This window comes from Equus caballus, chromosome 3, assembly GCF_041296265.1.
Source record: "Equus caballus isolate H_3958 breed thoroughbred chromosome 3, TB-T2T, whole genome shotgun sequence".
NCBI lineage: Eukaryota > Metazoa > Chordata > Mammalia > Perissodactyla > Equidae > Equus > Equus caballus.
Window position 1 is genome coordinate 93,946,419 of NC_091686.1, and position 25,686 is coordinate 93,972,104.

The 25,686-nt window shown below is 40.9% G+C and overlaps 1 protein-coding gene across 2 annotated transcripts in view; it reads right to left on the reverse strand.

The window, feature by feature from the left end:
• Positions 1–263: 263 nt before the first annotated feature.
• The window catches only part of WDR19 (WD repeat domain 19), a 92,223-nt gene continuing 66,800 nt past the window's right edge, over positions 264–25,686 (reverse strand). For both annotated transcript variants that reach the window (XM_005608822.4, XM_070263981.1), the window contains 9 exons: positions 22,028–22,105; positions 20,606–20,702; positions 18,717–18,841; positions 15,931–16,012; positions 14,008–14,158; positions 12,157–12,280; positions 11,301–11,377; positions 10,846–10,970; positions 264–592 (listed from right to left, as the gene is read on the reverse strand). In XM_005608822.4, coding sequence (XP_005608879.1) covers positions 10,859–10,970; positions 11,301–11,377; positions 12,157–12,280; positions 14,008–14,158; positions 15,931–16,012; positions 18,717–18,841; positions 20,606–20,702; positions 22,028–22,105 — 846 coding nt within the window. In that variant the 3' untranslated portion in view covers positions 264–592; positions 10,846–10,858. The remainder of the gene's footprint in view (positions 593–10,845; positions 10,971–11,300; positions 11,378–12,156; positions 12,281–14,007; positions 14,159–15,930; positions 16,013–18,716; positions 18,842–20,605; positions 20,703–22,027; positions 22,106–25,686) is intronic.

The window sequence follows — 25,686 nt, forward strand, 5'->3', positions numbered from 1 at the left end:
GACAGGAATTCCATAGTTGCAGTTTAACGACTCAGGAGATATAAGCATATAGTTTCACTCATTCTTTTAAATATTCGATTTTACTGATTTTTGATGTTTTTATTCTAGGACTCATTCTGCTTAAATAGCCTTGATGTGTATAAACTTCTTATTTCAAACTTAACACTGTTAACATCTGTGCTGCCCAAACTTCATAATGTGCTTCAAAGGTACCGTCCTTTCTCTCTTTTTCTGTCTCCAAATCCAGGAAAACATTACAAATATGTAGTCAACCATTTTATTTTAAAGGAGATAATTCAAAATATAAAAGTTATCAAAAAGCTGAATATTTACAATTATGTCATATGTTACTATTAACAGTACAGAGCATATAAGATGTAAGACTTTGAAGAGGAAATATACAAAGTATAATAAACAGCAATGTTATATGTCACATGTCACCATTTTGCCACTCTACAGAAGTTGAAAATGGTGACCTGGAGAGGTCACCTTTGTTTTTTTTTCTGTATCCAGGAAAGACCATCTTTAAATCCACCAGGGGTAGAAACACAGCCTCCTGTGGAAAAATGCTGTCTTTTCAGGAACGTCATACCTAGAAAGAACAAAAATCCCCATGTGCCTTTAGAAAGGTTTCAAGTAACGACTGGCATATAGTAATAAAACCAAGCATACTAAAGAATTTTTTGCTCATCTCTAGATGTGGAGCAGGATCACTACATTCAAGTTAGAAATCTTTAGTCTGTAGTGAGTACTGAGTTTCAGTCTTGGCCTTGCAACTGACTAAAATTGTGCGGGCAAGCTGTTGAACCTGTATTATAAAGTGAGGATGATAATAGTCATCTTACTGGGAAGAATGAGAAAATACAAGGTAAGTGCTCAGCAATCTGTAGAGAAAAAATTTTCCTGAAACTAAGAGTTCTTGTCTAAAAGGAGTTAGTGAGCCAAAGCTTCAACCAATATTCATTATATAATAAGATACTTATAGTGACTTTTTCAGCAGGTGGTACATAATCACAGCTCACTGAGGTATATCTGCAGGTAGCTATGATGCCATGGTCTAAGGCTCTACTTTGACGCAGGGATAGTGTTTGGGGAGAGTCTATGTAGGATTAATAAAAACACAGGCAAGGTTCTACTTTTGGAAATGGCACAGTTGTAAGTTAATCCTCCAACAAATAATATCATATTTTGTCCTGAGTTTCTATCTAACTGTTCAAAGGCATTTGGGAGCAGGCAGAAATTGGAGAAGTGTCAACTCTTGAAAGAAGAGAACTCCACTGGGTAACATTTTTATCTGGCTTTTCACCTGAGGGCAAGTCCATGGGGCACAGGATGACTAGAATTATGACAGTGAAGTCATAGTCTTACCAGCTTGAGGAGTCAGAGAATAGAGTTTATGGCTGCCAGAGCTACTGAAATATGAGGGAGAATATCCTCGAAAGGGGATTGCCTCAAAATCTACATATAAACTCCATGCAAGTCCTTCAACATTGCAGGCTTGGAGGAGACTCTTTTATGATGGACTTGAAGAAGCACAGTTCCATGTAGTAGGGAGCACCATTTGCCAGGAAGCTGAGGTGAGGGCTGCCTCTAGGACCTTAGGGCTTCAGTCCTCTGACCATAAAAAGTAGAATTCCAGCAACAATCAGAGAGGCTGGGTGAAGACTTTGAGCCTCAAATGAGATTGCACCTCCAACCAACTGCAGCCTTGTGAGACTCTGAACAGAAGACCCAACTAAGTGATGCCTATACTGCTGACCCACAGAAACTGTGAGATCGTTCTGGTTCAAGCTGGCAACGTAGGAAGCTCCTGAACTACTCCTCTCATGGATATAGTGAATCGACAGCTACCTACAGAACAATTCCCCCTGAAAAATCCAGAGACTAGCTGAGTGACTCCTACATATCAGGTGAGTGAGAAAAAACCCACATCAAAATGGGTAGAATAGGCTGAGATATAGTCTTGTCATGAACCCCATTCCCAGCATGGCAACACACCACTGGGAGGGAACTCACAACTCCAAGCTTCTTGAGGAATGAAGGGTTTGGGCCTCACATCTGGTGTCCTGACTTTTAAGATTTCCACCTGAGAGATGGGCTCCCAAAACATCTAGCTTTGAAAGCCAACGGACCTTGTAACCACAAGACCTACAAGGATATAGTGAATTAAGAAATAGTTCTAAATGGGATCATATAGACCCACTGTGGCTAATATCCCAGGGCCCTGCACACACAGGGCAGACTGAAATGCACCTAGTCTGTCCATGAAAGGCCTATTTGCTTATCTTAAAGTTACAAGCTTTGGCCTGAGGGGCCGATTTCTAATTTAACACACATCTAAGGGCCAACTGCAGTACTTTCTAGACACTGGAGACTAGCAGATGCCACCTTTATACTCTTCCTCTGCCTCAACCAAGATCTCTGGTATCTCCCAGAAAGGGGCTTGTGCAGAAGTTAGGCGCTTTGATTTTTGCAGCTGCCCCCCAGAGGACACCCCTTAACTGCCTGATTCTGGTGGTCAGTGGGGCTTGCTTTCCTAGGTCCCCCTGGATTGTAACAGAGAAACAGTTCTTAACCAGCCATCCCTCCAGGGCTCAACACAGAGGCAGCAGACAGAAACGCCCAGTCTTCCCATGAAAGAGTCCTTTTCACTTATCTTAATAGCTGTGGCCTAAGGGTCCAGGTTCCAATCAGCCTGCATCTAGGTGCTGACTGAGATCCTCCCATTTGGGACCCTGACAGATCTTGGCATACCCTCAAATACTGGGAGCCACTAAGAACAAAGAAGGCTGCTCAGACATAGGTTTGAGAGACAACCAAGAGCTAGGGCTGGGTTGAATGATAAGGCTCACTTACTACATGAGACCACTCCAAGACTGGGAAAGATGGCTGTTTTATCTAATGCATAGAAACCAACACAGAGTCAAGGAAAATGAAGAGACAGAGGAATATGTTCCAAATGAAAGAACAAGATAAAAACTTCAGAAAAAGACCTTGATGAAATGGAGATAAGTGATTTACCCAATAAAGAGTTCAAAGTAATGGTCATAAACTAGGTAGGAGAACAATGCATGAACAAAGTGAGAATTTCAACAAAGAGACACAAAATATAAGAAAGTACTCAACAGAAATCATAAAGTTGAAGAATACAATGGCTGAACTGAAAAAACACAATAGAGGGGTTCAATAGCAGATTAGATGAAGCAGAAGAAAGGATCAATAAACTTGAAGACAGGGCAGTGGAACCCATCCAATCAGAGCTGCAAAAATAAAAAATGACCAATATTTGCATTATAGGGGTCCCGAAGGAGAAGAGAGAGAGGGGCAGAAAACTAATTTGAAGAAATAATGGCTGAAAACTTCCCTAACTGGGTGAAAGAAACAGACATCCAGATCCAGGACGCCTAGAGAGTTCCAAATACGAAGAATCCAAAGATACCCACACCAAGGCACATTATAATTAAGTTGCCAAAAGTTAAAGACAAGGAGAGAATCTTAAAAGCAGTGAAAGAAAAACAACTTGTTACATACAAAGGAACCCTCAAGACTATCAGCAGATTTTTCAGCAAAAACTTTGCAGGCCAGAAGAGTGACATGATATACTCAGAAAAGTGCTGAAAGAGAAAAACTGCAAAGCTGTCCTTTAGAATTGAAGGAGAGAGAAAGTGTATTCTAGACAAGGAAGGCTAAAGGAGTTCATCACCACCAAACTGGCCTTACAAGATTTAAGGGGGGGCTGGCCCGGTGGCACAGCGGTTAAGTTTGCACATTCCGCTTCGGTGGCCCAGGGTTCACTGGTTCAGATCCCAGGTGTGGACATGGCACCACTTGGCAAGCCATGCTGTGGTAGGCGTCCCATATATAAAGTAGAGGAAGATGGGCATGGATGTTAGCTCAGGGCCAGTCTTCCTCAGCAAAAAGAGGAGGATTGGCAGCAGATGTTAGCTGAGGGCTAATCTTCTGCCAAAAAAAAAAAAAAAAAATGTTAAAGGGACTTCTTTAAGCTGAAACCAAAGGGCATAAATTAATAACATATGAGAGTCTAATCTCAATGGGAAAGGCAAATATGTGGTTAAATTGAGAATAATGTAATGTCATAATGGTGGTGGGTTAATCACTTATAAATCTAGTATGAAAGTTAAAAGACAAAAGTAAAAACTATACAATAATTTATTAATGAATATATAAGATAAAAAGATGTAAACTGTAACATCAAAAACATAAAACATGGGAGGGGGAGACTAAAACCATAGAGCTTTAGAATATGTTGGAACTTAAGTTCTTCTCAACTTAAAATAGACTTATAAGATGTTTTATGTAAGCCTCATGGTATCCACAAAGCAAAAACCTATAGTAGATAACAGAAAACATCAACAAAGACTATAATGAGAGACAAAGGTCATTATATAATGATAAAAGGGTCAGTCCACAAGAGGATAAAACATTTATAAATATGCACCCATCATAGGATCACCTAAATATGTAAAGCAAATATTAACAGACCTAAAAGGAGAAACAGCAATACCATAATGGTAGGGGACTTCAGTAACCCACTTTGATCAATGGATAGATTATCCAGACAGAAAAATAAGGAAACATTGGACTTAAATGACATGTTAGACCAGATGGACTTAACAGACGTTTATAGAACATTCTATCCAAAAGTGGCAGAATACTGATTCTTCTCAAGTGCCCATGGAACATTCTCCAGGATAGATCATAGGTTAGGCCACAAAACAAGCCTTAATAAATTTAAGAAGACTGAAATCATATGAGGCATCTTTTTCTGACCACAATGGTATGAAACTAGAAGGCAATTATAAGAAGAAAACTGGAAGATTCACAAATATGTGGAAATTCAACAACATGCTACTGAACAACCAATGGGTCAAAGAGGAGATCAAAAGACAAATTAAAAAATACCTTGAGACAAATAAAATGAAAATACAATGTACCAAAACTTTATGAGATGCAGCAAAAGCAGTTCCAAGAGGGAAGCTCATGGTGATAAGCACCTACATTAAGAAACAAGAAAGATCTCAAAGAACTAGAAAAAGAAGAAAGACCTAACCCAAAGTTAGCATAAGGAAAGAAAGAAAAAAAGATCAGAGCAGAAGTCGATGAAAGAGACTACAAAGACAATAGATAAGATCAATGAAACCGAGAGCTGGTTTTTTCAAAAGATAAAACAAAATAGACAAACCTTTAGCTAGTTTCACCAAGAAAAAGAGAAGACTCCAAATCAGAAATGAAAAAGAGATGTTACAACTGGTACCACAGAAATACAAAGGATCATAAGAGACTACTATGAACTATACACCAACAGGTTGGACAACCTAGAACAAATGGATAAATTCCTAGAAACATACAACCTACCAAGACTGAATCATGAAGAAATAAAAAATCTGAACAGACCAATTACTAGTAAAGAGACTGAATCAGTAATCAAAAACCTCCTGACAAAAGTCCAGGACTAGATGGCTTCACTGGTGAATTCTACCATTTAAAGAAGAATGCCAGTCCTTCTCAAACTCTTCCAAAAAAACAAGATTAGAGAACACTTCCAAACTCATTTTACGAGGCCAGCATTACTCTGATACCAAAACTAGACAAGGACACTATAAGAAAGAAAATTAGAAAATTATAAGCCAATATCCCTGATGAATATGCATGCAAATATCCTCAACAAAATATTAGCATGCCTAATTCAACAATACATTATAATACATATAAATACATAAATACATACACCAAGCTCAAGTGGGATTTATTCCAGGGATGCAGGGATAGTTCACCCTCCACAAATGAATGTGATATATGACACTCACAAAATGAAGGATAAAATTCATATGATCATCTCAATAGATAACAGAAAAAGCATTTAACAAAATTCAACATCCATTCATGATAAAAACTTTCACCAAAGTAGGTGTAAAGGGAATGTACTTCAATGTAATAAAGGCCACATATGGCAAGCTCACAGCTATCATACTCAATGGTGAAAAGCTGAAAGCTTTTTCTCTAAGATCAGGAAGAAGACAAGAATGCCCTCTCTTTCACTTTTATTCAACGTTGTACTGGAAGTTCTAGCCAGAGCATTTAGGCAAGAAAAAGAAAGAAAAGGCATCCAATTTGGAAAGGAAGAAGTAAAACTCACTATTTGCAGATGACATGACGTTATATATAGAAAACCCTAAAGACTATCAAGAAACTGGTAGAACTAATAAGCAAATTTAGTAAAGCTCCAGGATACAAAATGAATATACAAAAATCTGTTGCGTTTCTATACACTAATAACAAACTATCAGAGAAATTAAGAAAACAGTCCCATTTACAATTGCATCAAAAAGAATAAAATACTTTGGAGTAAATTTAACCAAAGAGGTCAAATACCTGTATATTGAAAACTACAAGACATTAAGGAAAGAACTGAAGACAACAACAATAAATGGAAAGATATTTTGTGCCCGTGGACTAGAAGAATCAATATTGTTAAAGTGTCCATACTATCTAAAGCAATCCACAGATTCAGTGCAGTGCCTATCAAAATTCCAAAGGCATTTTTCACAGAAATGGAATAATCCTAAAGTCTGTATAGAACCACAGAAAACACTAAATAGCCAAAGCAATCTTGAGAAAGGAAAAAAAAAAGCTGGAGGCATCATACTCCCTGTTTTCAAACTATACCATAAAGCTATAGTAATTAAAACAGTATGGTATTTGCATAAAAACATGACACATAGATCAATCGAATAGAAGAGAACCTAGAAATAAACCCACACATGTATGGTCAATTAACTTATGACAAAGGAACCAAGAATATACAATGGGGAAAGGACAGTCACTGCAATAAATAGTGTTAGGAAAACTCGACAGCCACATGCACAAGAATGAAACTGGACCACTATCTTACAGCATACACAAAAATTAACTCAAAATGGATTAAAGACTTGAATGTAAGACCTGAAACCATGAAACTCCTAGAAGAAAACATGGGGGTAAGCTGCTTGACATAGGTCTTGGCAATGAATTTTTGTATCTCACACCAAAAGCAAAAGCAATAAATGCAAAAATAAACAAGTGGAACTACATCAAACTAAGAAGCTTCTGCACAGCAAAGGAAACCATCAACAAAACCAAAAGTCAGCCTACTGAATGAGAGGAAATATTCGCAAATCATGTAGCTGATAATAGGCTAATATCCAAAATACATAAAGAACTCATATAACTCAATAGCAAAAAAACAATCCAATTAAAAAGTAGGCAGAAGATCTGAATACACGTTTTTCCAAAGAAGACATACAGATGGCCAACAGGTAAATGAAAAGATGCTCAACATCATCACTCATTGGGGAAATGCAAATCAAAACCACAATGAGATATCACCTCACATGTTAGAATGCCTATCATCAAAAAGACAAGAAATAAGTGTTGGTGAGGATGTGGAGAAAATTGTGCATTGTTGTTGGGAATGTAAACTGGTACAACCACTATGGGAAACAGTATGGAGGCTCCTCAAAAAATTGAAAATAGAACTACCATATGATCCAGCAATCCCACTTCTGGGTATTTATCTGAGGGAAATGAAATCACTATCTTGAAAAGATAGCCACACCCCCATGTTCACTGCAGTATTATTTATAATTGCCAAGACTAGGAAACAAGCTAAGTGTCCACTGACACTGGATAAAGAATATGTGGCACACATATATATACATACACACATATAGATATATGTGCACAATAGAATATTATTCAGCCATAAAAAAGGTGGAAATCCTATCATTTGTGACAAAGTGGATGGACCTTGAGGGCATTATCCTAAGTGAAATAAGTCAAAGACAAATACTGTATTATCTCACTTATATGTGAAATCTAAAAAAAACCTTGAACTCATAGATTCAGAGAAGTTTGGTGGTTGCTAGAGGCTTGGAGCGAGGAGGGGGCAGAATGGGTGAAGGTAGTCAAAAGGTACAAACTTGCAGTTATAAATAAGTACTGGAGATGTAATATACAGCATGGGGACTGTAGTTAACAATACTATATTGCATATTTGAAAGTTGCTAAGATAGTAGATCTTAAAAGTTTTTATTAAAAATATTTGTAACTGTGGTGATGGATGTTAACTAAACTTATTGTGGTAATCATTTCACGATATATACATACATCACAAATCATCATGTTGTACATGTAAAACTAATACAATGTTATACATCAATTAAATCTCAATAAAAAATTGTGAGAAATGTGTATTGTTTTAAGATGCTAAATTTGTGATAGTTACACAGCATCAGAAAAATATACACATCACAATCATAATTTCAGTAAGCTTTTAAAATAGAATTTGACAAGCTGACTCTAAAATTTCATAGATGGACAGGGTTAATATTAGCCAAAATAATCTTGGAGAAAATGACAGAGTTGGAGGAGCCACAATACGTGACTTTAAGATATACGATAAAGTCACAGTTATCAAGACAGTGTGGTATTCAAATAGGGGCCAAACACATGAATGGAAGAGAAGAGAGGGTCCAGAAATAGACCCATACTTAAAACTCAATTGATTTTCAACAAACGCACCCAAACAGTTCAATGGAGAAAGGAACAACTTTTCAACAAATGGTGTTGAAAGACTGGATATCCACTTGAGGGGAAGAAAAAATCTCAACCCCTGCCTCACACTGTAAATAAAAATAATTTCGAGATGGATCACAGACCTAGAGTTTCTAGAAGAAAACATAGGAGAGTATGTTCCTGACTTGTGAGTAGGCAATAGTTTTTTAGACAGGACACAGAAAGTCATAAGTATAAAATAAAAAAATTGATAAATTTTTGATAAATTCATCAGAATCAAATTCTGCTCATCAAAAGACACCATTAAGAAAAAGAATCGGGGGGCTGGCCCCGTGGCCGAGTGGTTAAGTTCGCGCGCTCCGCTGCAGGCGGCCCAGTGTTTCGTTGGTTCGAATCCTGGGCGCGGACATGGCACTGCTCATCAAACCACGCTGAGGCAGCGTCCCACGTGCCACAACTAGAAGGACCCACAACGAAGAATATACAACTATGTACCTGGGGGCTTTGGGGAGAAAAAGGAAAAAAAAGAAAAAAAAAAAAAAAAAAAAAAAGAAAAAGAATCGGGAAGCCACAAAGTGCAAAATATATCTGACAAAAACTTGTATCTAGAATATATATATAAAGAACTTTTACAAATCAATAATAAAAAGCCAACAGCCCCGGAAGAAGAGGGGAAAGAAGAGTCTTTTCAACAAATGGTGCTGGGACATCTAGATAGCGACATGCAAAAGAAGGAAGTTAGGGCCCCACCTCATGTGATACACAAAAATTAAATGGATCAAAGACATAACTATAAGAGCAACAACTATAAAACTCTTAGAAACATAGGAATAAATTTTTGTGACCTTGGATTAGACAATGGTTTCTTAGATATGACACCAAAAGCACAAGCAACCAAGGAGAAAAATAAATAATTTGGACTTCATCAAAATAAAAACTTTTGTACAGCAAAGGATACTATTGAGAAAGCAAAAAAATACTACAGAATAGGAGAAGGTATTTGCAAATCATATATCTGATAAAGGAGTTGTATCTAGAATATATAAAGAATTCTGATAACTCGACAATAAAAAGATAAATTACCCAGTTAAAAAATGGGCAAAGGACTTCAACAGACAGTTCTCTAAAGAAGATATACAGCAAATGGCCAACAAGCACATGAAAAGATGCTCTACATCATTAGTCATTAGGGAAATGCAAATGCAAACCACAACGAGATACCAGTTCACACCTACTAGGAGGACTGTAGCCAAAAAGGCAGACACTGACAACTGTTGGTGAGGATGTGGGGAAGCTGGAACCCTCGAATGGAATGTAAGTTAGTGCAGGTGCCGTGGAAAGCAGTTTGGAGTGTCCAAGGACCAGCAAAAAGGCCAGTGGTGCTGCAGCATTAGTGAGCAGAGGCGGCCGCTGGGGCCAGCTCATATAGAGTCTTGCAGGCTCACTGTTTTGGTAAGTGCAATAAAAAGCCCCAGGAGGGTTTTGGAAGGGAACCAGATACACTGGAGGCAGACTAAGGGAACTTTCCCACAGACTGGGTGATGGGGTGACAATAAGGTGAATCACAAATAATGTCTAGGTTTCCATTCTGACCAACTGGTTGGATGGAGCTGTTAGAGAGGCAAGACAGAGCAGGTGGTGTGGGAAAACCTAGAGCTCCATTTTAACCAGGTTAAGTTAAGATGTGTCAAGAACTAATCTCACTTCTTCCTTTTGCTAAAGAATCTCCTGAGTTTTGGCAGAGATTTTGGCTTGCCAACTAGATAATACATTTCCCTGCCCCCCCTTTGCAGCATTTGTGGCCATATGAGTAACTTCTTGCCAATGGAACCAGAGTGGAAGGTGTATGTGCAGCTTCCATGCCACAAAAATGAGAATTGGAAACGAAAAGAAATGGGGATCTTTCAAATCTCTGGAAGCCAAAATTTTTTAGAGTGTATCCTCCTGAATTATAGAACTTAACTCCATTGTTATTAGCTGGCTCTACTTTTAACAGACTGATTAAAAAGAAGCCCATGTGAATTGATAAAATATGTTCTAGTTGGAAGCCATGATGCTGCTTGGCCAAATAATCTGTCACTACAGAGAATGTACAACCTGCATTTTAGCACTTTTTAAAAAAATACATCAAAGCTTTGTTGTTAGATTTGTTCAAATCTGACAAGTTACATGATGCAGAAGAAGGAGGCAGTGTGAGTACAAACGGTAAAGCTGTGTGTACTGTGTGGCCTCTCGTGCCCTGGGAAGGTGAGTGGGCAGTCTGGCACTTACCTGCTCGTGCCACTCACTGCTCCACCTCTGTTCGCAGGTACTGGGTACAGTCTGAGATTTTCTTCAGCTGAGCCAAGTTTAATCGTTCTGAGCACATAGGACATGTGCTTTCAGTGTTCAGCATGCTGTTTGGGGAGGGAAAGACAGAGTAGATTAAATATATAATATTCCTTTACCTTTGGGTTGTTCTAATGTGAAAAGCAATATTCCTGTCTACACCTCTTAATACATGTTCGTCATGCAGTGTAAGAATTAGGAATATTCAGTCTCATGCAAGATCCCCTTTCAGGATACTGTTCTCAAAGGTCACAGAAGGTTCTTCCAAGAAGACAGTTTGGTCTTTAGAGATGTTTAGGAACACGAACAGAAAGGCGATTTCAGAATAAAAGAGTGGCTGAATAAAAGGTCTATTTTTGGACAAATCTGTGTGACCTAGTGAAGCGACGCACACTTACATCTTAAATTCTGAGTACAGAGCAGGGAAGTCGCAGTGTGGACACACTGTCCAATCATCCTTCAACATATGTCGACCCTAGAAACAGTACATTTAAAGAGTAAAATTCATCTTTATTTTAAGAACTCCCACCATTATTCAATTATTATCATTGGATTACAGTTAGAAGCCAGACCTCTAACTTAGGAAATTATTGATAGTTCACATAGGTGGGCAAAACTGACGAGCAAGAGAGGGCATCCAAAAGACTAAAGCCAGATTTTCCTTTTCCGATTCATGCATAAAAGAATAGCCTTCAATTTTGTGAAATCGTTATGTACCTAAACTTATTTTCCTTTAAAATAAAGCTTAAATTTGTCTAGTGATTAACAAATAATATATTTTAAAGTTTCTTAATAATAAGTCTTAACATTAAAATTCTCAATAAAACCTGGCACTTATTAAGTGCTACAGCATGCCAGGTATTTATTGTACTAAGGCTTCATACATGTTCTCTCAACCTGAAGTTTATCTCAATAGACAGGGGTTGTTACGGGTGGACCTAGCAAGGTAAAGCAAATTGCACCAGGTTATACAGCCAGTAAGTGACAGAAAAAGGATTTAAGCCCAGGACCGTCTGATCCCCAAGCGTGCGCTATTCTGCCCCACAGCATCTTCTCGGTATCCACTTAGATTATTATATGCTTTGAATATAACTTTCAACATTGTTGACCCTGAAATCATATGCTAAATGTTGCAGGAAATTTAAGAGATAAAACTATTTCAGAAGTGAAGAAAATGTTGACACACATCAAGTATTCAAATGGGTTATATTTATATATACGCAAAGAAATGAAAATTATTATAAGGAAACTTACTGTTGCAATGCAATATGGGATGTTATTTTTACATTCAGGACAGAGGAGTTCACACTCTGGGAGAAGAAACTCGCAGAATGGACACGGGGTTGTGGCCTCTTCTGTCTCGGATGTATCGGGTCTCCTGTGAGGAAGAATCACGTCATTTAAAAACGCTTTCCTTTCCCTGTAAGATGGATAGCAGAGAGCAGGCGTATTTGGAAAACCAGGGACGTGTAACACACCTACTTCTTCACAGTCAGACTCCGAGACTAGAAATCCCTGCAAGCTCACCATCAGCCCGACTCCAGCTCAGGAAGGGGGAAGAGGAATCAGGATTGACCAGTGTAGCATTACATGGGCCACACCGGGGAGCTGGAGTTCACAGCACAGTAAATGGCAGCAAACGGGTGGGTCTTGCTGTCTCCTCTCTTCCTCTGCCATCGGAGTGGTGAACTTGCTGTTTCTCCTCTGTCTCTCCCCTTTGTGCACTGAAGTGGTAAAGGCTATCAGCGCCATCCAGTAGAACTTTTTGTGACTGGCAGTGTCCTGACTGTGTTCTCCAATACAGTAGCCATGAGCCACAGGAAGCTCTTGAGCACGTGAAATATGGATAGTGTGAGGAACTAAATTTTAAGTTTTGTTCAACTTTAATTAAATAGCCACAGGTGGCTAGCAGATACCGTATTAGACACAGCTCTAGAACACTCCTGTGTGGGAGACAGATCACAGCATCTCTTCTAAGCTAGCACCTAGGCCAGCGTGGCACTAAGTGTCAGGGTAAATGTGCTCTGGCCCTTTCTCCGCACCTCACCCTCCATGCTGGCAGGTATGTTGGGTCAGCCTGATTTGGTCTGAAGCTACTTAAGCTTATCAGCTTAAAAAAAAGGGATCTTCCATGTCGCCCTGGCCAGCTTAGAGTTCTCTGCCAGGAGCCCAGCTGACAACATGGTGGTATTTGCTTCCATTTGCCATTACTGGTGCAGGCATCTCCCTCGGCTGAGGTCTGGGTCGAGATTCAGGCACACCTGGGTCCCTTGGTCATAATGAGTCCCGCAGGTACCCCAAATGCCATCACTACTGTGAATAAGTGGTAGTATAGCATTACTGCATGATTGCAATTACTGTTTCCTTTTGTAAACATTAGTGCTACTTTTTCCTAGTTCTCCTTTAGAAAAGTAGGCTGCTTAACTGCTTTCTGAAGGGAGCACCTGCCTTACATGCCTTTGGAACTACACAGGGTTTGGAAATGAACTGTATTCTAGCAATCGGCTGTGTAATTATTATTATTACACTGAGAAATATTCACTTTTTGTCCCTCTGTGGCAGATGTTGCTTCCTATCTAATAGCCATTTTTTTCTTTCTTCCTTGCCAAAAGAACTTTGTTTTTACTCAGCAGTATGCTTGGCAGCTAGAGTGTGGCAGAGTACTGGCCAGTGAGATGTAAATGGAAGTCCTGGGGATGGTGTCCTTCCTAAATAAAAAGGCAAAGACCTTTTTGTCTTTTAATTTCCTTACTTCTTCCTGCCTTGCACGAGGACGTGATGTCTGGAGTTGTGGCAGACAACCACAACTGTGCAACCATGAGGAGGAAACTCCCATGCTCTGGATGGCTGAGCTGGACGACAGATGGATCTGTCCTTGGTGGCATCAGGACCCAGCGGCACCAGCCTTGGACCATGATGCCTTGTATATGAGTCAAGTTATTCCTGAATCGTTCAAGCCATTGTTGGGTTTTCTACTGTTGGTAGCTGAATACAATCCCAATTGCTACCCCCTATCCATTTTCTTAGTGAATCTGCACATTAGCAGCCACATTTTGAAAAATACATTTGCGAAACGTGATAGTAGAAATAGCTGTCACTGCCTACCTCACCATTGCCTCAATCTTCTTTTTGTATTTGGCGTCTACTTTGTTGCGGTACTCGGGCCTCATCAGCATAGCTGCAAAGCTGAAAGCAGAGTTCTTCAGGCCTGCTCTGTGACACTCGATCACAGTGGACGTCAGGATTGGCACAATGTCTGCAATACAAACGGGAGAGCAGAAGGCACATCGCCTCTACCGGCGTGAATCTGTCCCTGTTTAGCAGGAAAACAGGATCACACCTCTTTACATTTCTCTAACAACCAGATAAGAGCTGTTTAATGAGGAAGGGGCACAGCAGGGCAGTCAAGCTAACTACTCATCAAAGTGTCTTTCCCCTGATGATGCTGTGCTTCGCCTTGTGACACCAGGACCTGCACTCCCTTTTGCATGGATCCCTCCACACCTCTGAGATACATGTTTGCATTTGACAGGACTGCTGATGAATGAGTAAGGGAGATTAATAACTTTATGCACTAACCTCTCTGCATGCATCTAATTATTTCTTCTGGACAGAAACCCAGAAGTTGAATTACTGGTTCAAAGAACATGACCTTTAAAAAAATTCTCAGCATAAATTGCCAAATTGCTTTCTAGAAAGGTCATACCAATGGCCATTCCCACCAGCAGTTGTGAGAGTGTCTTGCACCCTTTGCCAGCACGATATACAATTATTTGAAAGTCTTTTTCATGTAACAGAAAGGAATACATTTAGAGAACAGGGGTTGGTGAATTATGACCCATGGGCTAAATCTGGCCTTCTGAATGTTTTTGTATGGCCCATGAGCTAAGAATAGTTTTTACATTTTTAAATGGTTGGAAAAAACCAAACGAAGAATAGTATTTTATGACATGTGAAAATTATATGAGGTTCACATTTCAGTGTCCAAAAAAATAAAGTTCTGTTGGAGCACAGCCATGCTTATTCATTTATGTCCTGTTTATGCCAAAATGGCAGAGTTGAATAGTTGGAACAGAGACCATATGGCCCCAAAGACCAAAACATTTGACATCTGGCCCTTTACAGAAAAAATCTGCTGACTCCTGTCAGAGAATGTGACAAAATCTATTCACTGAATAATGTTATAACAACATGTAGAATACTGGAACCTTTATCAGAGGAAATGGCCTATAGTGGTTGAGAATAGAGTCAGACTTTTATTAGCTGACGATGTGATCTTGGGCAAGTGTTACTTCTCTTCTTTTGCTCCTATTTGCTTATCTGTAAAATAGGGAAAATAATAATGGTAACCAAGTGTGCAGTCTTGAGACTGTTATCCTTAGAAAGACTTGCTTGAAAGGTTGGTCCTTGGCTGGCATTTGGCATTTTGGGAGATTTCTCACTATTTCCAGAACTGATGAGAGTGGCTCTCTGTGCCTAACTCTGTACAAACAATGTGGTTTACGCTGAACATCTGCTTTCTGGGAGTGTGGAAATTTGGTACATGCCAAGCAGGGGGTGCCTATGTGTCCAGCCCCCAGTACAACCCCTGGCACTGAGTCTCTCACAAGCTTCCCCCGGTAGATATCATTTTACGGGTGTTGTCCCACAGCTCACTGCTGGAGGGGTTAAGTGGTGTGACTCCACTTCGAGGGGACTCTTGGGAGCTTAACGTCTGGTCGCCTCCAGACTTTGCCTCATGTGCCTTTTCCCTTTGCCGGTCTTGCTTTGTATCTTTTTGCTGTGACAAATATTAGCCTTGAGCACTGCCGTATGTTGAGTTGTGTGAGTCCTCCTAGTGAATTATCAAACCTGGGGGTGGTCTTGGGGACCCCCGTTATACCACCTCATGGGGTTGGTGTAAGGATTAATGTGTTAATAAATGTAGAGAGCTTAGAACAGTGGCCGATCAAGTTATTGAGTACAGATTTGATAATGCTGTACTCGGGCAGAAATGTGGATTATAAGCTCTTCTCAGACAGTACTTACGTGATGGAAATTTGCTAATGTTGTTTGCCACCCGAATAAGCATACGTGCCCCTTTCATATGATCTCCATTTTTAACATGAATCTGAAATAAATGACATATTTTACTCTTCTTAGAGACGTTGATTAACTCTAATTCATGCTTTATTCCCCCAAATAAACTTGATTGTGACCCTGAACAGGATTGTCACAAGATCCTTGCAGCCTTACTTGGCTAATGCCGCTTGGGATTTCTCTTTATTTCTCCTCTGTCAGCAGCTGCTGCCTGGCACTTGGTCTCACTGGCCTCACCCCGACTCTACATCCTGCTTTTTACTTTGCCCTAAACCACTTGACATGAGTTCAAATCCCTGGTCCATCTCTTACTGGCCATTATTGGGGACTAATAATACCAACCTTGCTAAGTTGTTGTGAGACCTGAAGGGTGAGTCAGGCAGAAAGGGAGAGGATTCCTTGCTCAGGAAGAGGGCACTTGCCTGTGGTGAGGCAAAGGGGTGGCGATGGCTGGTGGGGCCTGAGATTGGGCAAGTACAAGGTGGGTGTGACACAAGGAGGGGGTGCACTTAGGATGAGATGAGGTGGCAGAGTCTGCATGGTCAGGCCATGTCCGCACCGCAGTCACCCAGGTAACAGGAGGTGGCCCACACGGCGGGGCAGTGGGGATGGAGAGAGGCAGGCAAACTAGGAGTGAGAACTGATATTTGGTGACTCCCAGGCGTCAGGTCTGAGCATGATGGATGATGGTATAATTTACTGAGCACTGCGACATAATTAGTAAAAATTAACTGAATCTAAAGAAGGGGAAGGGAAGGCCTGGCTGCTTGTCCTCCCTCACCCTCCGCTGACTCCCAGGGCCTCAGACTGCCCAGCTCAGCCATCCGCACCCAAAGGTCCCAAGCTGTCCTTCAGCTAAAGTCCCTGTCCCAGCTCTGGGGAGGAAGCATCTATCAAAGCCGAGCCTCCATTTCCCCTGAAACATGGATGACTCTAGTCTTTTGGGTCCAAGATACCTGTGACATTTTTACATCGATTTGTTCTTACTTGATAGGGTCTGATAGTTTCCCTTCTGATATCACAAGCAGATAAAAATTTTAGAAAATCTTGAAAATGTTTGGTGCTCACATAAGAGATGGGAGCAGAGGGGAAAAGTCACAAAGGTGCTGGCTCTTCAGCGGGAGGGGAGGAGGACGTCTGGTCCAGTGGAAGTAAGGGGCTGGAGGAAAAGAAAAAGACTCGAGAAGCATCCCCATGGCTTATTGGGGTAGAAAGCCCTGGTCCCGGAGGGCCTCTCACAGGACTCCTTACTTCTGCTCCTCATCTTCCACCAACTTGTTTCTACCCCCCCCCGCACTCCTAAAGGCCCCACTTTGCTGGATTCCTTGCCTTCAGCACATTGGCACCACCACTCACGTCTGAGGCTGAGACAGACCCCCCTCCCCCTTTCTGTTCCTTTCTGTCTGACAGGAGTCCTCGCGCTGCTCTGAAGGGAAATGTACTCCTGGAGCTTGCAAGTGGGAATTCTAAACTTTCCCTTACAATCAGTGTTCCCGACCTGTGCAGCCGAAGGTGGCAGCCACTGGCCACATTTGGCCGTTTAAATTTAAAAATTAAAATTATATAAAATAAAAAACTTAATCAGTTGCATTGGCTGTATTTCAAGTGCTCCATAGCCAGGCTAGTGGCTGCCATACTGGGAAGCACAGATACCGAACACTTCTGTCACTGCAGAGACTTCTACTGGACACAGTGTTACCATAGACGTAATTAGGCTCTAAATCACTCATAACGTGACTACTTTATTTTAGGTACTTTCAAAGTTACATAAGCTCTTGTGGACTGGCCTGAAAACCAATCTATTACCGTTAATATGAGAAGACAGATTTTGATACAAATGAAAATTTAGAAAAATACATAAGTTGGAGACTGCCTGTATCTTACAAAGATATGAGGGTATACTTAAATATACATAAGCATTTATCCATCATATAATGTTTATATAAATTGTACATACAAGTATTTGAGATTTGTATGCTCTGTTTTGTTTTTTATTGAAAATTACTGGTAAAAAAGCAGAATCGACAACTGGACATAAATATAATCTTAATGTGGTAAAAAAGTAATAAAAGGGTGCACACATGTATTTATAGAAGTAGAGAGGACACAACACAGTGTTAACAAGTGTTATATCGGGGTGATGCACGTAAAGGGGGAATTACCTTTTTCATTGTACTTTTTGATATTCTTTAAATATTCTCAGTGAATATGTATTATTTTTATATTCAGAAGAAAACTAAATACTATTAAAAATGGTAGAATTGTATAAAATCCACTATCTTAGAATTAATAAACTAGTAAGCTCTGGTTAAATAAAAATGTTTTAAGTAAATATTTTTTGTGTGTGACCAGGTAATACATTTATATGCTTCAAAATCAAAATAACATAAAATGTATACATGGAGAACCCTGCTCGCCCACTTAGTCCCTCCCACCCTGATCGGGGTTTGGCGCTGTGCCCCCTCTGCCTCACACCTTGTTCCCTTTAGGAAACTACTTTTGCTAGTTTTTGGAGTCTGTTTCTAATCTTGCAATGAATATATATTCATTCTAATTTTTGCCTTTTTGTACACAAAAGGCAGCATATTGTATAATTGTTTTGTATCTTGCTTTTTTCACTTAACAATATAGAGATCTAGGAAATCGCTCTAATCCAGTGGAGAGGGGACCAGAGAGATCCCTATGGGTGTAAGCACACCTGGCAGGTATGTCCCAAGTCACTCCAAGAGCCTCACCTTCACTAGTATATAACTGTGCAGAATCATGAGGTTGGTGGCCATCTCAGCGGGAATTTTGATCTTCTGGGATTTAAGTTCTGCATACATACTGAAGAGAACGTCGTGTGCATTCCGATAGTTTCCTTGAAAAAAGGTGGTAAAATGACATTATTGCAAAAGATGAATGCTAGGGACTTTCTATGGCCCTCATTTTATTTTATTTTTATTATTTATTTTTGGTGAGGAAGATTGGCCCTGAGCTAACATCTGTTGCCAATCTTCCTCTTTTTGCTTGAGGAAGATTGTTGCTGAGCTAAAATCTATGCTACTCTTCCTCTATTTTGTATGTGGGATGCCGCCACAGCGTGGCTTGATGAGTGGTGTGTAGGTCCACGCCCGGGATCTGAACCTGTGAACCCCAGGCCGCTGAAGCAAAGCACACAAACTTAACCACTATGCCACCAGGCTGGCCCAAGCCCTCATTTTACGAATGGCTTTTGTTAATCATGTTATTAGCAATATCTTAATAATTTCTTACAAAAAGTAACTTAGTAGTTTTTCCTATTGTAATTGATGATACTAACATCCAGCCAGTCCCTCAGGAAGAAAATGGGGGCATCCTAGATGTCTCACTCTTCGTTGGGGCATCCACTTGGCCCCAAAGTTCAATGGGTCATCGAGTTCTGAGTCTGCCTTCTTAAGTGTCTCAAATTTAGCCCTTCTCCCTGAGGCCCACTGCCAGTGCTTGTCATCATCTCTCTCTGTGGTAATGTATAATCAGAATTCCTTCTGAGCTTCATCTGCCTGCATTCTGAGGCCCCAACCCTCAAGGCCTACAGCATAACCCTCCCAAGGCCTAGGGATCAAGTGCAAATTCCTGAGCGAGGACTTCAGTTCTTCAGGATCTGCCTGCCTACCTTTCCAACCTTATCTTTGCCCTTCCCCTCCTGCGCAGTCATGGTCAATGCCTCAGTGTCCCTGGCTCCTCCTTACATGCTGTTACTCTTCCCCGAACACCCCTTGCTCCCTCATCTCCTGCTGTCTCATCCTTTAAGAAATTAAGCTTTGAAACCCTTTGAAGCTTTCAGGTCTTCTCTCATCTCCATCCTCCAACTTCCCCCACCCCAACCCTCAGGATGAGGTGGATCCCCTTTCCTGGTGCCCTTTTAATGTATTTCTCTTTCTTTTCTGGCACTTATCACCGTGAATTTACTTTCTGTCTCTCCCATCGAATCATGAATCCTTGAGGATGGAACTGTGGCTCAGTTCTCTGAATCCTGAGCTCCTAGCAGTTATCTGACTGACACAGGTAAACATAGACTGAATAAAGAATGACTTCTTTAATTCCATGTTTTCCAAAATTGTGTTCCATATTTATGAACATTAAAAGAATCAGCTTGCAAAAATTAGTGAACATATCAGACTAATGCTATGACTTATTCAATAAATATTTACTAAGCATATAAGTGAACAGAACCAATCTGGAGATTCTATAAATAGCTCCTGCATACTATAAAGAACTAGGTCAATAATAACACCACATCGTCTTTCATCGTCTAGTATCTTTTATATTGTTAAGGCCAAATACATGGGATGGAAAGAAAGTGCTGTGAGAGTGCAGGAGGGGGCTGTGGGCTGGAGAGGCAGAGATGTCATCCTGGAGACAGAAACTATGAGGCCGGGAAGGAGCAGAGGAAATAGCTCCTAACAAGAGAAGGCCTGAGAGGAGTTAATCTATATCCCCTGTGGGGGTGAATTATTTTACTTCTCTGAAAACTAGAAACGGTCATCCCTGGTCTTCTGGGTTCAAAGCCAGCCTAGAATTAGAAAGCCATGGGCAGAGAAGGGTTTGGGAGCTTGATTCTACTACTTGTTTGGGGAGAAAAACATGAATGTTAGGGACCTACCTGCAGACTGCTCTTCTCTGGCAATTATAATGGCAGTCCGGGCGGCTTCTCGGTACCGCTTCAGGGCCATGTACAAGCGGAACAGGTACTTGGCATCCTGACATACAAATCGTTAGAGAAACATCACTTTCTTCATTAGCTTAGGGGAGAAACACCTAAAATTTTGCATTTCAGTTAGAATCACACTTACTTTCCAGTAAGTGAGGATTGATAGTGTTTTAAAAAACCCAATGAATAAAGAATTTATCAAGTATTTAGTCAGAGTTTAATATGTGCCAGGTAATATTCTAAGTACTTGAGAAATATTAACTCATTTAAATCCTCATACCCTCCCTGTGAGGAAGGCACGATTATACACTAATTTCATTGATGAGAAACTGAAACACACCAGGAACTCTCCAGAGCCAGGATTTGAACCACAGCGATCAGGTTTCAGAGTCTGTTCCTAACTTCACTCCATCGAGTGCTCTCAGATGTGCTTGAAACGGAAATGCATTCTTATACAGAGACCCAACTTTGCAAAATTTCAACAGTTTTTACAGTTACATAATTTCTCGGGCCTATAAAATTTTCTTTGGCCTTTGACCATTTCTCATTCCTATTCTCTTTAAATCTGGACAGTTTCCCACACTGTTGATGTGATGCTGGTTTCTTGATTATTAGACTAAGTGGACATAGGCGAGGCAGTTTGGAGCAGTCTAAGGGCCGGTGCCCTTTGGCAGGTTAACTTGGCCTCCCTGGGTCTCGGGGTCTTTATCTCGGGGATCAGGATCACTACGATCCTCTCCAGCTATGACAGTCTAGTGCCTTTTCTCCAAATCAGTTACTTGAGTTCCTTCACAAGCAGATTCCCTTAAACACCCAAGCACTCGGGAAGAAAAAGCTCTGGGGGCGTTCTCAAAGGAGTCTGTCCTCATTAGGACTGAGAGAAGACCAACTTCTGCACAAACTTCAAGAAAGTCACATATTTTGAAGATACATTCTTAATGATTTATTTCTACTTTATATTTATAGTGAGTTACTTTTATGTTAAATGTGGTTTCTATTAATTCCCATAATTTTTGAAATATGAACCAGGTACACTGATTTTTCGGGATTAATGCTCACTCATAGTTCTAATAATCACTTTTCATAGTTCCTGGAATAAATAAAACTCTATAATATTTGAGAAAAATTGCGGGTGGTGAGGTGTGTTATCTAGAGGTGTGGCTATTTCACAGGTGGCAGTACCGATTTCAAAGGGTGAATGTACACAATATCCTCTGAAATGCAGGGTCTGTCCAGATGACCCAAGACCACCTTCAGAGAAAAAATTTTATAAATCTATGATGCAAAAGCCATAATAGGTAAAAACACAGCAGAATAAAGTCAAATCATAACTCTGATACTTAAGAATGCAAGTGAAGAACGCATTGTGAGCACCTTAGGCATGCCATCGTTCTCCCCCATCAGGTGGCCTATCAGCTGATTGGTCAGCAGCTCATCTTTGGCCTGACCGACCTGTTAGGAAGAGACAGAAACAGTAAATTCAGCCTCTTAAACCCACAACGAGGAGGGAAAAGGACAAATAAGTCTTCTGTTAAGGAAATGGAATTTAAAAATCTATTAAAATACCTGTAGTCAAGTGCTGGGAACATGAAAACTCAGGGTCTTGCTTCATTCATTTGTAGAGTCTCCATTAATAAAAATCCATCTTTAGAAGCTATAGCTTTCATAAGTTGCTATATCAAAATACTGTATATTTTTTACACGCAGAGAGAATATACTGCTTGGACATTTCAATAAAAACTTGCTTAAGGTAAGTGACTAGAACACCTAGAGAATAACATCGGGCACAGGAATTGGGCCTATACAACAGTATGCTGCTGAGGGCCTCTTCTCCAGCCACCCCTTAAGGAAATGCACGTGCACTTGGCTACATATAATCTGAAGTGGAAAGAGCATGGCCATAGAAGCCCAGAAGAGGGCAGGCAGCTGGAAATGTGAGTGGGTTCTGGAGAGGGCCTTGGCTTGGGGAGCTAGATTTGAAAGTCCATCTCCATAAACATCAGAGTTAAATCACTGACGTGTTGGGTGGCATTGATCAGGAAAATCTAAGTACCAAATTGGAGGATGGAAATTTTTAGTTTTAGTTAGTAGGAATAATTACTGATATGATTAGGAGGCTTAAGAGACTTGTGTCTATAAAAAAGAGGTGAGCCAAGAACACAACTGGAACTCAACCAAAAGGAACGAACACTGAACAGCGTGGCACTGTCCTCTTGTCATATTAATGATCTAGTGAGAAAAGCCCCTGGAAAATGGAGGAAACTGTCCTTAGGGACAGAGCAACACATCGCCCAGCTTGCTACACCTTGGGGGAAAGTGTAAGGAGAAGTTTGGAAGTTTTCTGTGCAGTAAAGAAGGATGAGATCAGCACACTTGAGCATAAAAGAGATTGTGGTGAGAACCGTGGGGTGGAGACGCTCTTCGGGCTGCAGAATTTCTACACACTTCACTGCCCGTGGTAGGCATCAGTGCAAGAAAGCTAAGCTTTTACAAATCTCTTGCCTCTGCTCCTGCCACCACTATAAGGAAAAGAAATGGCAGAGTTCATCATCTTGATGGCTTCTATGGATGGCTGTGGGTGAATAAGCCAATATGGAGAAATGGTTAAAGCAAGGGCTCTGGGGTCAGCCTGCCCGAGGCCAAAAAGATCACCTGTGTGGTCTTGAGCAGGTTACGCTTGGGACCTCAATGAGGATAAAGATAATACCTAACTCACAGAATTATTGTAAGGGTGAAATAAGTCAATACACATACAGGGCTTGGACTGGAGCTAGGCAGACAATGTTGCCAGATACAGAAAATAAAAATACAGGGCTCCCAGTTAAATTGGCATTTCAGAGAGCTGAGCACTCCCAAAGGGTTGGGATAGACGAGCAGGGCAGCCAGTAGGGAAGAGATGTGGCCACTCAGAATTGAGGTTAAAAGAAGGGTGGAGACAGAATGCTGAGGAACACTTACAATTAAGGGTAGAGGAGCCAGTGAAGAAGGCCGAGAAGGGACTCACTGAGAAGCAGCTGGAGAACCAGAAGCAGCAGTGTTCTGAGGGAGTAAAAATTTCAAGAGAGATGTAGGAAAATAGTGTAAGATGCTGCCATAAAATGCAGGAGGGTGAAGGCTGAGAAGAGACTTGGGTATTTAGCAAGCAAGAGAGATCAGTGGGGACCTTTTAGAGGTTTACGGAGTAGTGAAGGCCAAAGCTGACTGCAAAGAGATAAGGAAGGCCCCCAACACAGCTAACGGATACTGTGCAGCCGCACCTATCCTGTCCGTATCGTGGGTTCACGCAGGTAATGATTCCCAACTAGGGGGCTATTACTACCTCTCTCCCCTCAACACAAACACCAAGAAGGTATTTCAGAACCTGGATGTGTAGAGGAGGGGGGTGGGGATGGGTGAAGTATGAACATTTTTAAGATGTTCTCAAATAACTAAGGCAGATGCCTTCTGGCTGGGAATAAGCAGGTGAAAATGCGCAGGTCATGAGAAAATGTAAGTCACAGGTAAGGTGATTTTTTTTTTTTCAGGGGAAGGAGTCTCACGGTAGAAAAGAAAGAAAGGAATGGAGGATTGGGAAGGAAACTTATGTCACCTATATGGTGCTTTCACTGAGCTGGGGGGTCAATGTGTTCAGATCAACAAACATTTACTGCGTCTCCACAATGTGCCGAACACTTGATAAAGAGATGAATCCCTGACCTTGAGGCACTATTAATCTGGAGGGCATTAGCTGTAATGGTAAGTGAGGTTCAAAGCACTTGCAGGGTTCTAAGGAGGGTGAAATTTCATCCAGAGGACAGTTCAGGAAAAGCTTCACAGGAAGTGGCATGTGAAGTGGGTCTTGTGTGTTGGGTAGGAGTGTGAGAGGCAGAGGTGGAGGGAGGATGTTCGAGGGGTAGGTGATGGCAAGAGCGAAGGAACAAAGCAAGGGGAGCTCTGACCTATTCAGGTGACAGTGGCCAGTTTAGCTGTGGCACAGGGCATGACCTAAAGAAGTCTAACTGGCAGTTTGGTTGGAAAGAAGACTTAGGTTAGTCCTAACTATTACTTTCTACTTGGGTGCCTTTTGGTTAGTCCTTTCACCTTCTGGGACCTCAGTTTCCTCATTAGTGAAATGGAGGTTAGACTGGATCACCTCCAGGGATGTCTAAGATTCTGTGATCCAGGAAGGATAGCTTGGGAAGAAATTGTGAGGCAATGGCGAGTCACCAAAGGTTTTGCAGCTAGAGAATAAAATGATTCAAAACTAGACTTGAGAAAGAGTGTCAGGTAGTGAGGTTCAGAAGGAACTTGTCTGAGGGAAGTAATCCCAGTAATGGATAACAAATACAAATATGTGGGTTTTATATGACCTTAATAAAATTTAACAAAATATATAGAACTGGAGGTAGATACTGTGGGATTAAAGATAAAAGGAGAGAAATTTGATATCTGCACAGGGACTTCTACTATAGTTTTGTCTGATTTGATGGATTCCTTCAACTCTTCTGAGAAATGCTCCTACCTCCACTTCAACCGTGGGGTTCTAGTGGGACTTCCATGTCTTAGAGGAGCCCCTCGCCATGACCATAAGCGTCGTCTAGGGGTGGGAATTTGACCCAATTTGCCCAGGCACGACAGTTCACTCTTGTGGCCACCAGTAGACTGATCCTGGAATGGACACCTGAACCAACCAAATCAGAGCCCTTCTGGAATTAGGAATTTGGGACTAGAGTCTCGTCCCTCTTTGGTAGGAAAGAGGGGAGAAGCACTCTTGGGAGCTGCTGGCAGTCTTGATTCCAGCTTCCTGGAGGAAGTAGGCCTTAGAAAATGCTGTGCAGATGTAGAGAAAAGCAGAAAATAAGAGGCTATTTTTATAATAGCATTTTGTGAATGGCCAGAGAATAATTTCCACTCTTTAATAATTCCCTGCAGCTTCAAATTCAGGTAATTTTAGAAAACGAATACTAATATTTATGTCACAATAAAAATGTCAGCATTCTTACTGAAAAGGCTTAGGAATAGTGATCAACTCTGTAGCAGTGACTATTCCTAGC